This window comes from Pygoscelis adeliae, unplaced genomic scaffold, assembly GCF_000699105.1.
Source record: "Pygoscelis adeliae isolate BGI_AS28 unplaced genomic scaffold, ASM69910v1 Scaffold141, whole genome shotgun sequence".
Classification (NCBI taxonomy): Eukaryota; Metazoa; Chordata; class Aves; order Sphenisciformes; family Spheniscidae; genus Pygoscelis; species Pygoscelis adeliae.
The window spans coordinates 2,619,409-2,633,458 of record NW_008824231.1 but is presented as its reverse complement, the minus strand read 5'-3'; the positions used below and the strand labels follow the sequence as shown (position 1 = coordinate 2,633,458).

The 14,050-nt window shown below is 39.1% G+C and overlaps 1 protein-coding gene across 1 annotated transcript in view; it reads right to left on the bottom strand.

Annotated features, from left to right (window-relative positions):
• Positions 1-2,002: 2,002 nt before the first annotated feature.
• Positions 2,003-14,050, bottom strand: part of MED17 (mediator complex subunit 17) — a 13,638-nt gene continuing 1,590 nt past the window's right edge. The window contains exons 3-11 of the mRNA XM_009334846.1: positions 12,136-12,272; positions 11,951-12,035; positions 10,696-10,848; positions 9,733-9,863; positions 8,484-8,668; positions 7,776-7,913; positions 6,654-6,771; positions 5,184-5,343; positions 2,003-3,255 (exon numbers count right to left, since the gene is read on the bottom strand). Of these exons, the coding sequence (XP_009333121.1) occupies positions 3,050-3,255; positions 5,184-5,343; positions 6,654-6,771; positions 7,776-7,913; positions 8,484-8,668; positions 9,733-9,863; positions 10,696-10,848; positions 11,951-12,035; positions 12,136-12,272 (1,313 nt within the window). The 3' untranslated portion in view covers positions 2,003-3,049. The remainder of the gene's footprint in view (positions 3,256-5,183; positions 5,344-6,653; positions 6,772-7,775; positions 7,914-8,483; positions 8,669-9,732; positions 9,864-10,695; positions 10,849-11,950; positions 12,036-12,135; positions 12,273-14,050) is intronic.

The window sequence follows — 14,050 nt, the reverse complement described above, 5'->3', positions numbered from 1 at the left end:
GAGCTGAGTATATAGCAGGTGCACTGCCAGACTTATTTAGAAAGGACAAGAAGCGCAGCTTACACGTAACACCACTATTATCTGCTAACATTGACCTGAATACTGTAATTGTCAAAGGAAAAGTCAGGAAATGTACACAGACATGAATGACCATTTGAATGCATTGCTGTAATTGCAGAGATCACTTACACTTTTAAACTACAATATTTGAAAGCTGGGATGAAAATAGGAAATGACCATTTAAAATTCGTCAATTTAAGATGCACTGTAACAGCAGTAAGAAGTTTCCAACTAGCAGAGTTCTTCTACCTCTCTCAGCTTGGCTAAAGATACAGCAATTTCAGGCACCCATCCTTGGCTGGTGCCAACCTCGCTTTTAGGTAGTAATATTCTAGATGAACAACCAGGATTGAAATAACATTCAGTGAGGACATACAGTACAGTTAGCCTATGTACTGCTTTCCTTATAGACGATTCCTCACCCAGAATTTAACACGCTTACTCTACATAGGTAGGGTCACATAAAATATTCACATTTTCTGAAACTGATGTCTGTCAATATGTGTTATTAATGTCAATAATATTTGATATACAGAACGTGAGGCTAAGCTGTCTATAGCAGTTTCTTGCTACACTGGAGGTGCCTGAAGTATCTAAAGTCTTACGGTAAGCTGTTGAAGTGGAAGTTCAGAAATTAATAGCTGTTCTTACTCCATCTGGAAACTCCATGCAGAACAGCAGCAAATGGAGTATTTAGACGATTCCAAGTGATCAAAGGGATTAAGGCATTTTGCATCTAAACATTAAAGAGATGTCCAAGTTCACAAGATTGCTTTGGCAATCAATTGTAAAGGTCTTAATCATCCACTAATGTCCTCATTTCATGTTCAGAGATGTGCTACCAAGAATTTCAAGACTGTCCCTCTGTTAGAAGCTTGATCAGTCTGTTTTCCATTAAAATTAGGAATCCCTGTGTATTAAACACTAAAAGACAGACTTTCCGGGTCCCTAATAATTTTTTTTTTTTTTCAGCTAGGCCTGAAAGTCTTGACAAATGCCTTCACTGCTAATGTGCAGTGCTTGCACTTCTGCAACACAAGAGAAGTCCTCTTGCATCCGTTGTGTCTTTTCAGAAGGGGACAAATCCTGCAACTATGAGACCCTAATAGCTCCACAGTGATCCTATTACTTGGTAATGAAGAGCTTACTTGACAAAAAGGCTATCACTACATGCAGACCTGTCAATTTAGGTTAAGAACAGTGAAGTGTAAAGACATGTTTAAGTTTCATAGGCTCATCTTTTAATTATTAGTAAGAGATTTGTTGCATTGCCAAGAGTCAAAACAGCCTCCTATAATTGGATGCACGACAGATGGATCAGGCTGTTGGCTGAACTGCTCAATAAGGAACAAAACACCTCTGCCTGTAATTGTAGTGTCTGCTAGCCAAACAATACTGGACCTGGCATCACAGGTGTTGCATAAGATTCACCATCTTTCAAGAAGATCAAGAGACTATTTTCCACTAGTATTTTTTTCATTTTTGTTAAGTTGTCTTGGGTAACTCATCAGAAGCTGAAAGGAAAATCCTTTCTCTTCCATAGTTCAGTTGCACAGAAGCAAGAAGGAACTGAAATAACAAGATGTTCCACACTGGCAAACACCAACATAAGTACAATAGCTGCTTTGGATACACACTGAGCAGCAGCTTGCCACAAGCAGTTGCTTAATATGTATTTCCTACAACTATTATTTATTGCTCAAGAATACAGCAAAATACCAACTGTCACCATACAAGTATGATGTTCAATTCAAACATGTTCTATGTGCAAGTTCTCATATATATACACACACCCCTCATAAGACACAATATAGACTTAAGTCTGAACCAGTTCATACAGACAGGTTTCAGAAAGACCTTTAGCAATCAATCATCAAACAAAAGAAAAGCTTTGTGCAACACCTTACTAGAAGCTTCAAGAAGGCTACAATTACAACCAAAAAAGACATGATTTTTTTTATTTTAAAAGAACTCAAAAGAGCTGATCTTCAGGAGGGTATTATTGTTTCCCTGGATGATAATCAGTGCCAGTGCAGAAAAAAAAAAAAATAAAGAACAGCACAAGTGTGGAGATCCAAGGTCTACTGCACAAGAGTTACCTGCTTCTATCCAGACATGAATTTACACAAGTCACCCACAAACTCAAATTGTCAGAACTTTGCAAGCAGAGGAAGGCTCTCTCCTCTACATGCTTGCAAAAAATAAGGACAGAAAACACAAGCAAAGTAAACCGACACCACATAGGCTCATCTATAGGCATCAGACAGGAAAGGCATTTGCCACAAGCTGTGACTTCTTAATGCTCTCAAACAAATCGCTAAGTAAATCTCTCTCTCAAAAAGAAATGGGTCACCCAGAAGCCACATCTATGTACAGTTAACACAAACAAACCCCAACTCAAGAACATCATGCAGTGAAGACTGCTACTTGAATCTTAAGTTTTGTTTAGCCTTAATTTTTGACAAGGGAGCTCTGCTTCTCCTCTGTTGTCCCAATTTTCATCAAATGAGTCCGTTAGTTTCCACAAGGATAGCCACTCCCTGTGGTATTAAGCCACTAAAAGGCTTGTCGATAGCACAGTTCAGTTCTAATAATTTTCATCTTTCAGAAATACTTGCAAAGATTTATTGCGAAAAAGTAGGGGCATGAGGGGAAAGGGAATGACTCCGAGCAGACACCTTTCATGTAGCAAAGGACTACTGAATTTAATTTTATAAAAGAAAAATACATTAATTACTCAGCTATGTTACTCTAGATAGAGTAATCTGCAAAGATACAGCTGAAAGGAACTTTTTCAGAAAGTTGTGTTTTCTATGTCATCGAAAAAAGTTTTATTACAAACACTACAATGGACATATCTGTACAGGAAATAAATTTGGGTTTGCTTTCTTGTATTGCCCCATAGGTTTGATTTCCCTTTGCTGCACGGGCAGTGATAGTTCGCTGCACAGCGATGATTCAAACCCCCCACGGAGAGGCTGACAGATTATTAACATGGAGTTAGGGCGGCCATGAGGAGTTCCATTTTATACACAAAGTTGCGCCCTTCCATTTTATTCCACTGCACTTCCTTGAATGGCCCTCGAAGATGATTCCACTTGTTGTCTTGCAGTACATCGCCTTTGGGGAGATCCTTGCACTGACTCCGTGGAAACTGAACCATAACTTTGCTGCCACTTTCCGGACCATTCCGTACTGTGGTGAACAGAGAGTTTTTATGAGCATTTTTACACTGTAGGAATTCCTCATATTAAATATCCTTCCTCGTGTATGCTATATGTTACTCCTACTCAATTCCAAACACGCTGAAAGCAAACAAGGGAAATCACCTTACCTTTTTTTTTTTTTTTTAAAGTTTTTCTCTTTGAATTTTCTCTCTCTCATCTCCCACTTCTCTATGATTTTGTTGCTTTAGCACTGCAAGTTCTTGGTTAGAGCAAGCCAGAGAAACATTTGACAAAAAACCCCACACGTACACCTTACAAATGCATTTATTCTTCCCTAATGATGCCAGGAAGGGCAAAGTTTTTTTTGCTGATTCTTACCTTGGATGTATTCCCCACCATTCTGTTGAAAAACATGATCAAAACGGTATTGTTTCTAGTGGATTTATCTCAAACGGACAGGAATGAAGTCACTCAGGATAGCTGTTGCTTTTAATCACAAAATTCTGCAAGATTGGGGGAGGGGTGGTGGCGTTCTATTGGCTTGGATGGGTTTTGTGTTTTGATGTGTGTGTGGGGGGGGGGTGGTGGTTGTTTTTTTAAATAAGCAGTTAGGGAGATGACACGTAGCTTTCCCCTCACCTACCAAGCTAGCCTTGTACAAAGAGATGACTACCAGGCTGATTGAACATAATTTCTCCTTCATAAATTGATGCTGACTATTCCCCATCACCTTCTTCTCCTTAATACGTTTGGAAACTGCTTCTGGGACTGGTTTTTTGCCTCTTCTTCCCAGTAATTGCAATGAGGTTGACCAGACTGTAGTTCCCCAGATTCTCCCTCCTGAATATAGGATGTGACATCTGCCTTCTTCCAGTCCTCAGGAACACTTCCTGATCACCATGACCTTTCAAAGATTATCAAGAGTGGCCTTACAATGACATCAATCAGCTCCCTCAGCACTCATGGATACATCCCACCTGGTCCCATGAACTTGTCTATGTCCAATTTGTTCAAAAGTTCTCTAACTTGATCCTCCACTACTGAGGGTGAGTCTTCTCCGCTCCAAAATTTCCCATGGGTCTCAGGGACCTGGGATTCCTGAAGGCCAGTCTTAAGACCAAAGCAAAGAATGCATCGAGTACCTTGGCCTTCTCCATGTCCTGTGCCACCAGGTCCTCTCCCCATTTAACAGCAGGCCCACATTTTCCCTAGTCTTCCTTTTGCTGCTGACATATCTGTTTGAAGCTCTTCTTGTTGCCCTGTACGTCCCTCATCAGATTCAACTCCAGATGGGGTTTAGCTTTCCTATCCCCATCAATGCATGCTTGGACAGTCTCTCTATCTTCCTCCCAGGTCAACTGGTCCTACTTATAATCTCTTGCAGCTTCCTTTTTACGTCATGAGTTTAGTCATGAGCTCCCTGTTCATCCACAAAGATCTTCTGTCACCTCTGCACAACTTCCTGCACATTGGAATGACCATTCTTGAGCTTGAAAGAGGTGATCCTTGAAAAAAATAATCAACCAGCTCTTTTGGACCCCTCTTCTCTCCATTCCATAGGATGGTATCCCATAGGATTCTTCCAAGAAGATCCCTGAAAAGACCAAACTCTGTTCTTGTTAAGTCCAGAGTTGTGATCCTGTTGTTTGCCTTGTTCCCTTCTCTCAAGATCTTGATGGTTTCTGTAATCTATTTTTTTTAACGCTAATTCTAAGAAATATTATCAAGCCTGTGTAAATTTATTCAGGTTTATATTAAGTGGCTTACTGGGCAAAGTATTGATTCTATTTAGGTGTCAATTCCATACACAAAAGAGATTGTTTCTAGAATATTTTGCTATAAATTGACATTATTCTATAAAAGTCTAGAGACTATCTCAGAAAGAGACTTACAAAGCCTGTAGAATTCGCTTAAGAATTTTAAGATTTTCCATACATTTGCAATAGAAAACACTACCTGAAATGGCATAGTCTCCATTTGGTGATGCTACAGTTATTGCTGATGCATTGCCAATACTCTCCACCGGCCCCAGACCAACATGATTACTGAAACTCAGCACATGCCATCCCATAACTTTTGCAAGCTGCTGAACTGCATGTACTTGGTGCTGTGACATCTGAAAAATAACGAGAGGTTCGTCTTCTGTTCAATATTTGCACACCACAGAAAGAATTGCTTACTGGTTTTACCAAGCTTTTTTTCTTCTGCTGTACAGTAGTTATTTATAAAACTGGCTTTGTCTTATAAGTTCTCTAGTTTCAGAGGAACTTTTTTTTTTAACATATATGCTATACAAGTGCTGGTAGAGCTTTGTGTTATTTGAATTTAGACTAGTTCCTTTGCAGACAGAGAAGACCATATTAAGCACACTATGCAGTTAGATGAATTTTCATAGGTATATGGGCTTACACAGTTTATTTAAGTATTGCTTTCAATTTAAAAAAACCTTTATTTAGGTCTCAAGAACTAATTAAAGTGATACAAACAGGATTTTGAAATAATCTTTTCTTTGAATGGAAATGAGACCTCTGCTGTAATATATATATAAAATCTGTGAGAGTATTATCATAGCAAACTCAGGAGAAAAACCGTTGAGGTTCTCAGGTGGATGATTATCTCCATTAATGCTCAAGTCTAAGCATTGAGCTTTAACAGCTTAAAAGTTTAAATGCGAATGTTTTTCTGTATCAAGACTTAATACTTCTAACAAGGAAGTACCTAGCACTGTTCAGCAGTTCCCTGTGAACAAGTCTGAAAACACTTGACCAGAAAGAGATACCCTCAGCAGAATTTGTTTCAACTTGTTTTCTGTGTCATGGAGTTCCGTATAACTGCAACAGGCCAACCACTGTTATTAAAGACCTGTATTTTGACTATTTATAATGCATAGTAGGGAGACTGTCACTTCTGCATAAAACCAGCAGCTTGCTCTAAGCAATTAAGAAAACACAGTTCATTCAAGTATCAGCTGACTCAGTAATGGCTGACGCAAAGTGAACATTAACAAGACAATGTTGAAATGACAGTAATTGTGGCCTCATTAAGATCTCTACTCTAGACAGGACTTGGTTACAGTAAATTTCATATACTGAATACCTTATTGTCTGCTATGACTCTCACTGACTTGTTCTGAAGTAAGCAAAAATCTTAGGGCTCTCATAATGAGTAGCATAAAGAAATGTATTTTAAATGGGAAGGAAAAAATTAATATTACTACTGACCTTAGTAAAAACTGGCATTATATTTTAGTAACAGTTGCTAAAGTCACTATACAAACATACTGAAAAATTCAGTCATCCACCTTCCTATTTGCACTACCTTTACTTGAAGTTTTCTAACATTTTCTATATAGACAAAGGTGAGGTTCTAACTTCTTCTGTTTCCCAAACACAACAAGAAAAGGAAGAATAACGTATATGAGTCTACCTGAGATAGAAGGAAATCCTGCAGTTCTTGCTCTTGATGGGACAACGTAATAACTCTTCCATCTCTATGCACAACTCTGATCTGTTCAACTCCGATGTTCAGCTGTAGTTGAATAGATCTTTGAAGACAAGATGCATATTTATTCAAAATGCATTACAACACTTAAGAAAACAGGAAGCTAAGAACACAGAATCCCTCCCATTCATTGACAAGAACGCTAAGATGAGGATGGTGCAAAGCCTATGGAATACGACAGCAACTCCAAACATTTCAGTTTCATCACTCACCACAACAGCTCCCTCTATACTGCAGGACACATATTCTGTGGCATGTTCCCAGACCTGGTCCACTGCTTATTCAGGTCAAGGAACCTCCTGAGGTGCCTCACAGCTCCCTGCCTGCCACTGTGCCCAAGTTTCCTTCCAGAGGTGCAGGGGAGAATGGTGTGTACTCGGGGCCTGTTCTATCCTACAGCCAAGACTTGGGCAGCATAGGTACTCTGGAACTGAGACTACAAATCACACCAAGGACCGCAGTCTACTCCACACTGTGGACACAGCCAGAGAGGACTGCTCAAAATGGAAAAAACAACTGGTTCATCCTCTGTCAACGCATTAGTTAATTCTCTGCTGGTCAGCATGAGACATTCATTTCTGGAACGTGAAATCTCTTATTTCAATGACAATATGCGTAACTAATAGCATGAATTAGATGAGTTCCATGTTTCGGTACCTATGCAACCAAGCAAGGACTGAGCACTGACTAGCTCTCCATGACCAGAGACTGGAAGTTTAGAATCCAGCACATACAAAGATAGCTGAATATAAAGTATCTCTGCCCACAGTAAATCCCCCCTTTAACGGCCACTTTCAGTTCCTTCTTTGAAAGGAACTGTGCTAGTTAACAACTTACTAAATTTCTTCATTAAAGTGTAAAGTGGGTGAAGAGTTTTCTTAGGGTGGCTGTTCCCCACCTCAAGTCAGAAAAACAAACACTCGCACACAAATAATGGGCTCCTACATGTCTGAAGAGAATCTAAACCTGTAAAACACAACTTGAATACACTCTGCCATTGCTGCATGCTTCTACAACTAGAAAGATAACATGCACTTTCATACTTACTTGCATATCTGTTCATATCCTTGAGAAGTTATTAGAACTTTAACACTGGATTCATAAACATCATTTATATTGGACCAGTGGGCCTGAATCTGAGGATCCTCAATACGACTAGCCAGACTGTCAATGGTTCGAGCTGTTCTAGAAGATAAAGAGACATCCCGCGCACAATAATCTAGACAGTTTGCGCTGTTACCTTGTTTAAAGGAAATGAGTAGGTTATTAATTTGGGGTTTTTTTTGGTGGCACACCAAAAAAAAAAAAAAAAAAAAGGCAAATTTAACAGAACCATGTGGATCAAAGTTCTGTTTCAGCACCATTCTGGTGCTAATGAAGCACACTTAGTTTACTCTGTACATTTCACATACATTCTGCAGCAGTATTAAAGTGATGTTACTCAGTATTGGCTACTGCACAGCAAAGAATACTAAAAAAGATTTATGCAGTTTAAGAAATGTAGGGACAATTGTCAGCAGCCTATGTCATAACTGTCACAGAGATCTTGAAGAAATCTGATTTTTTTTTCTTTTTTTACTAGCTGAGTGATGTTTGTTCATATTTCATGATATGTTATGGGTCCTTAGTACTTACAAATAAAGACTATTTTAACAGTGAAGGAAGAAGTAACTAGTTTTAAGAACACTGAAAAAAGATCAATTGTATTCTACATAATGGTACATTTTATTTTAACAAGAATAGCTTGCAACCTACCTGCGTCTCAAAAAGATGTGTTTTGCCTGCTTTATTATCTTTTCCAGAAGTCCTTCATTCGACTGTAAAGAACTGATATCATTTTTATCAAAAGCCTGGGGTCCTGCAAGTCTCATTCTCTTATGGCCAAAAGGTGCACTAGCTGGATGTGGCATCACTGTTGAGCTCAGGGTTTGCTTGTGACACTGCAACAAACAACAGGTGTTACAAAAGGAAGTGACCAAATAATATATCTGCAAGAAATAATATGTATACTACAATAAGCTGCTTCACATCAGGTTTTTTTAAGTGTACATGCTTTCAACAAGTACAACTTTTTTACTTTATAAACTTGACAGCACTTTAAAGCCAGCTTTACACTCATACTTTGCCTCCCATGTTTATGCAGGTCTTTCAAACCTTATGGAAAGTGATTTTTAAAAAAAGGTGCTAGCTAACAAAAACTTGGTAGTATGGTAGGCAGTAGCTCCTACTAATAAGTCTGCCTTGTATACATCTCTGGAAACAGACAGAATGGTCCAACAAAAATAAAGGAAGCATTTTCGAGATAAAAAATTGAGGTACAAAAAGATTTAGCAACATGTTCGAAGTCAATAAAGGAAATTCACAACAGAACTGGGCACTGAGCCAAAGCTTCATGAAACCTAGTTCAGTGTTTAAAACACTGGACTATTCCACAGGACTGCATGACTCGCAGAGCCATGCTCTAAGGAGATGAACACTCTGGAACACGATTTCACAACTGCTTAGACATCTGAAATTGTGCTCCTTTCCTGAACAGACGTTGCAACCTCAACCTTCTTCCCCAGATCCTTCTGCTAGATTATATGAGAATCTAAAACACTGAAACAGAGAAGTGGACCTCAAAAGAAGCGAAATTATTATAGTAATTGATTGTTCTTTCTTCATGGAAGCACGGTCTGAACAGATACTCACTTAAAGTACTTGACAAGCACTAGACACAAAGAAAAAAGGGAGACTGATGAGCTGTACTGGAAAAACCTTGCATTGCTTTTCTGAAGTGGGCAGCCAGGCCTGAGGTTAAGTAAAGAACTACTAGCATACTTCACTTAGTAAAGAACTCCCTAAGCACCCATACATACTAAAACTGAACGGTAGGTTGCCTTACACAAATGGATGGAAAGTGACTGGCCTCTAGTGGCACTCTGTTGTTACAACAGTGCCGCACACTGTAGAAGTCTGAACAAAAGCCCAAAGACTCTTCAGTCCTTGACCATAAATGCATTACCTCTCTGATAAGTTGATGCAAATTATGTTCCAGAACATAGAGATGATCCTCTGGATTCTGTTTTTCAGAAGCGGACTTTTGTGATTTTTTGTCATTGGAAGAGTGACACAGAGAAATAGACAACTGCAAACCTGTTCAAAGCAGATGAAAATTGTCAGTGTCCTCATTTTTTTTTTTTTTTTTTTTAAGAAGGCTACTGAGAACTGCTTTTTCTTCACATTTTATAGTCAGTAGTTTTACAACAAGTATTCACTGTATCAGAGAAAAATCAAACAATGATGTTGGAGAGCACAGCACCAAAGGCAAGTAAGACTTGCTACTCAAGTGTTGACAGGCCAACTAATAAATCACTAGGTGCGTTTCACACCGATTTCTATGACTCAATTCCACACAAAAAGAAGAGTCCCCAGGACCACATTCCTTCCCCAAAGAAGGAATGATTTACCATCATATAGATTTTAAGCAATCCAGAAACATATTCTTCACATGATGTAATCAGTTGTGTACTCCTTGTAAGAACAGAGGATTCATCAGCCAACTCTGAGCCATCTTCATTCTGTTTAATTATACTCACTGAAGAGTATTAGCCTCCATTCTTCTGAAGACCCATTAACTCAAGTCTTAAATTTGACCTGCATGCAATCCAGGAGCAATGACTTATGCGCAGCTCCAAACTGCAATGTGCACGTGGCATTACAGTTGACAGCTTTAAGTGCTACTGACATTAAACACAATCACAAAGAAAAACAATCCAAAATCCATACAATAAAATATGAGTAAATTGGAAACTAAAGTGCATTAGTTGAATTTTTCTATAATTAGCAAACAAAATTCAAATTCTGGGAAATTCTGTTTTTCAAAACCTTTGAAAAACAAGATTACTTCCCCCCACCCCCTGCCCCAAATTTCAGTTCATGTTTAAGCAAATAATCGCAGGTTAAGAAGTCTCAAAAAGTTTCCTACCTGGGAAAGGCTGGGAGATTATCTGATTTTTCACAACAATGTGAGGAATTTGTGATTTAATTTGAACAGCTTCTCGTGACAGCTGGGCAAAAATTTCTTTACATAAAAGAACATTCTGTGCAGTCTCCAACTTTGTCTGCCAGTGTGGAGAACCTGAAAAACATAAATCAACGTTTGCAGAAGGAAAGGGTAAAGAGAAGCTACAAAGGTAGCTTCCGATACCAGATACTGTGCAGTAGCTATGAGTAATCGCTAAGATAAGGTAGTCAGTGTCTTCTATCCAAATTGAGTGTTTTCAGAATTTTATCTCAGTTGAGCAAACACTTTAAGATAACATTAGTGCATTTTACGTCAATTTTATATATAGGTATATTGTGAACTGCACCTCCCTTCTGGAACTGCCTGTTACATTCCCAGGCCTTTTGTGAACTCTGCTTATGAACCCCTGCTTCTTAAGTTGCAATTTATTTTCAGTGATACTTCTAGCTTTATTAAATTCAGGCTACAACAAACAACCAAATGTTAAATTAATGTATGTGCTTTCACAGGATTTATAGGCAGAAAATTCTTGGAAGATTCTGGTCTGAGTAAGCACACAAGCTCTATACTATACCCTGAATACCATATGAAACATCTACTTCATACAACATCCTGTCTGTATTCAAGACAGCACAAGCATCTGTGTCACAGATCACTGTGAAATAAAATCCTGCCAGTTATTTTTAATCCTAAAGAGTTAAGGATGAATTTTTAATCCCAAAGGTTTACACCTTCAGATACTGTCACATATCAAATGAATCAAGATACTATCTGCCAGGTGAGCTGTTGGCAATTAATGCACATGCTACCAGCACACTTTCAGATTCAGAGGAAACAGGCAAGCCACAGAAACAAATGATGCATTTTGGGCAACATTAAGAGTGAACGGACATTTAATCCAGTTGAGCCACAACACCTTGGTTTGCTTTTGGTTATGTGCTCAAACTCTTAATGACTAACGAGAGGTGCTCCAGAATACCTGAAATACAATCCTAGTAATTTTATTTCAGAAATTGAGTAAACGTATAAAAAACTGAAGTAGTACACTTTGAAAGCATCATCTTTCCAAAGCCCAAGCAGCACCTACACAGAAAATTTCGGGTTAAATAAGAATATTCTTGTTCACCCTTCTTTCAAGCTAGAATTTTCAATAAACATCAGATGCAAACCCATTTCTTGAGAATGTGCTCAGAAAACAACATATAGCTAGCTATACCTGGCTTTGATTTTGGCATGGGTCTTTTAAAAAGATTGACTGTCCCAAGGTCACCAATGTCTGGAGCTTGTTTCTGAATAGAAACCTAGGCAAAAGAGAACATTATTTGATGTTTGTTCTTTGTTGCAAGCATACAAATAATAAAACAAAACCTGTGCTATATTATTGAAGTTTCTCTGGCAAACCTTTATATAAGCTGATCCTTCTAAATCACTTGGAATTTGAACATCCAAGGGACAGTAATCCTCAGGTATCTTTTTATCCAGGTCAATGTCAGTGTTCTTTATCACCTCAAATGTGCCATGATGAAGAAAAAGGGAGCCTAGGAAAGGAAGGACAAAGACACACATACTATAAGGCATCTTCTGCAAATAATGAAGCTCATACCTCCATTTTGGAAGAATATGTATTTCTAAGTCTCCAAACCTCCATAGTTCCACTTGACTCAAATTTCTTAATGAATTCTTAAACAAACAGGTAAATTTTAAAGCTCATTTCAGCACATCAGTATCTCAGTCCTCCAGTGTGTGCTGTGTAATATTTTACAGTAAGTTAGCAAGTAGTATTTAATAGTTATGGGAGAAAACCAACAGTGTTTCAAAATGGTGTCAGCAGACGCAGGGAAGGAGAAAAAAAGGTATTTGCTTAAAACAAGACAAAAAAGTTAACTGCCCAAAGTTTTGCAAGCAAGTAGCTTAAGGTGCAACACCCCTGATTTAAAGGAATGCTGATGATGTTTGGCTTGCAGTCTTAAAACTATGACAGTGTTCAGTCTGTAAGAACCAGCCATACAGCCAGTCATTCAGGTGGGACTGATAAAGGCAGGTGCCCACATCTGTCCCAGTTGCATCCCTTTTACATCCAGGGCACAGTTCATCTAGTCTAGGATAAATCATCTAAAAAGAGACATATCCTGGGTTACATCTACAGCTTCTTCACGAACACAAGATTAACAACCCTTAAATTGATAATTATGACAACTGGAGCCCAACATAACCAGTACAGATGCCTGCTTTGTATCTACATCTTAAGTTTGGCAAGATTCTGTATTCACTCCTTCACTCCATAATTGGCTCTAGAACTCTGGGCTGGTTACCCTCTCCCACTGTAATCCATGCAATAATGCATATTCTCAGTATCACTTCTCACAAGCGTAGGAATAATAGGTATAATAAATATGTCTTCACTCAGAGAAAAATGCAAGATTCTCCTCAATTTTTTTAAAATGCTTTACAGACCAAATGTAGATAAAAGCCAACAATTTACAAGGTCTACCTGTCAACTGATGAACTACACCGTCAACGCAGAATTGCTTCTGTAAAGGAATCTTTACTATAATCCTACACAGTCAGCTTTTAAAATCACTTTCTAGGTTGAAGATGGCAGGATATTTTCCCTGATAATAAAACAAGTTTTCTCCTTTTATAATTGTCTCATAACTATAATTGTATTTGAGAAGTCATGGCAGTCTGGTGAAGTTCCCGCTGACTGGAAAAGGGGAAACATAACCCCCATTTTTAAAAAGGGAAAAAAGGAAGACCCGGGGAACTACAGGCCAGTCAGTCTTACATCTGTGCCTGGGAAGATCACGGAACAGATCCTCCTGGAAGCTGTGCTAAGGCACATGGAGGACAGGGAGGTGATTTGAGACAGCCAGCATGGCTTCACCAAGGGCAAGTCCTGCCTGACTAACCTGTTGGCCTTCTATGATGGAGTGACTACATCAGTGGACACGGGAAGGGCTACAGCTGTCGTCTATCTGGACCTCTGTAAGGCCTTTGACACGGTCCCCCACAACATCCTTCTCTCTAAACTGGAGAGGTATGGATTTGATGGGTGGAGTGTCCGGTGAGTGAGGAACTGGTTAGATGGTCGCATCCAGAGGGTAGTGGTCAATGGCTCAATGTCCAGATGGAGGTTGGTGACGAGTGGCATCCCGCAGGGGTTTGTAGTGGGACCGGCCCTGTTTAATATCTTCATCAATGACATAGACAGTGGGATCAAGTGCACCCTCAGCACGTTTGCAGATGACACCAAGCTGAGTGGTGCGGTCGACTCGCCAGAGGGATGGGATGCCATCCAGAGGGACCTGGACAAGCT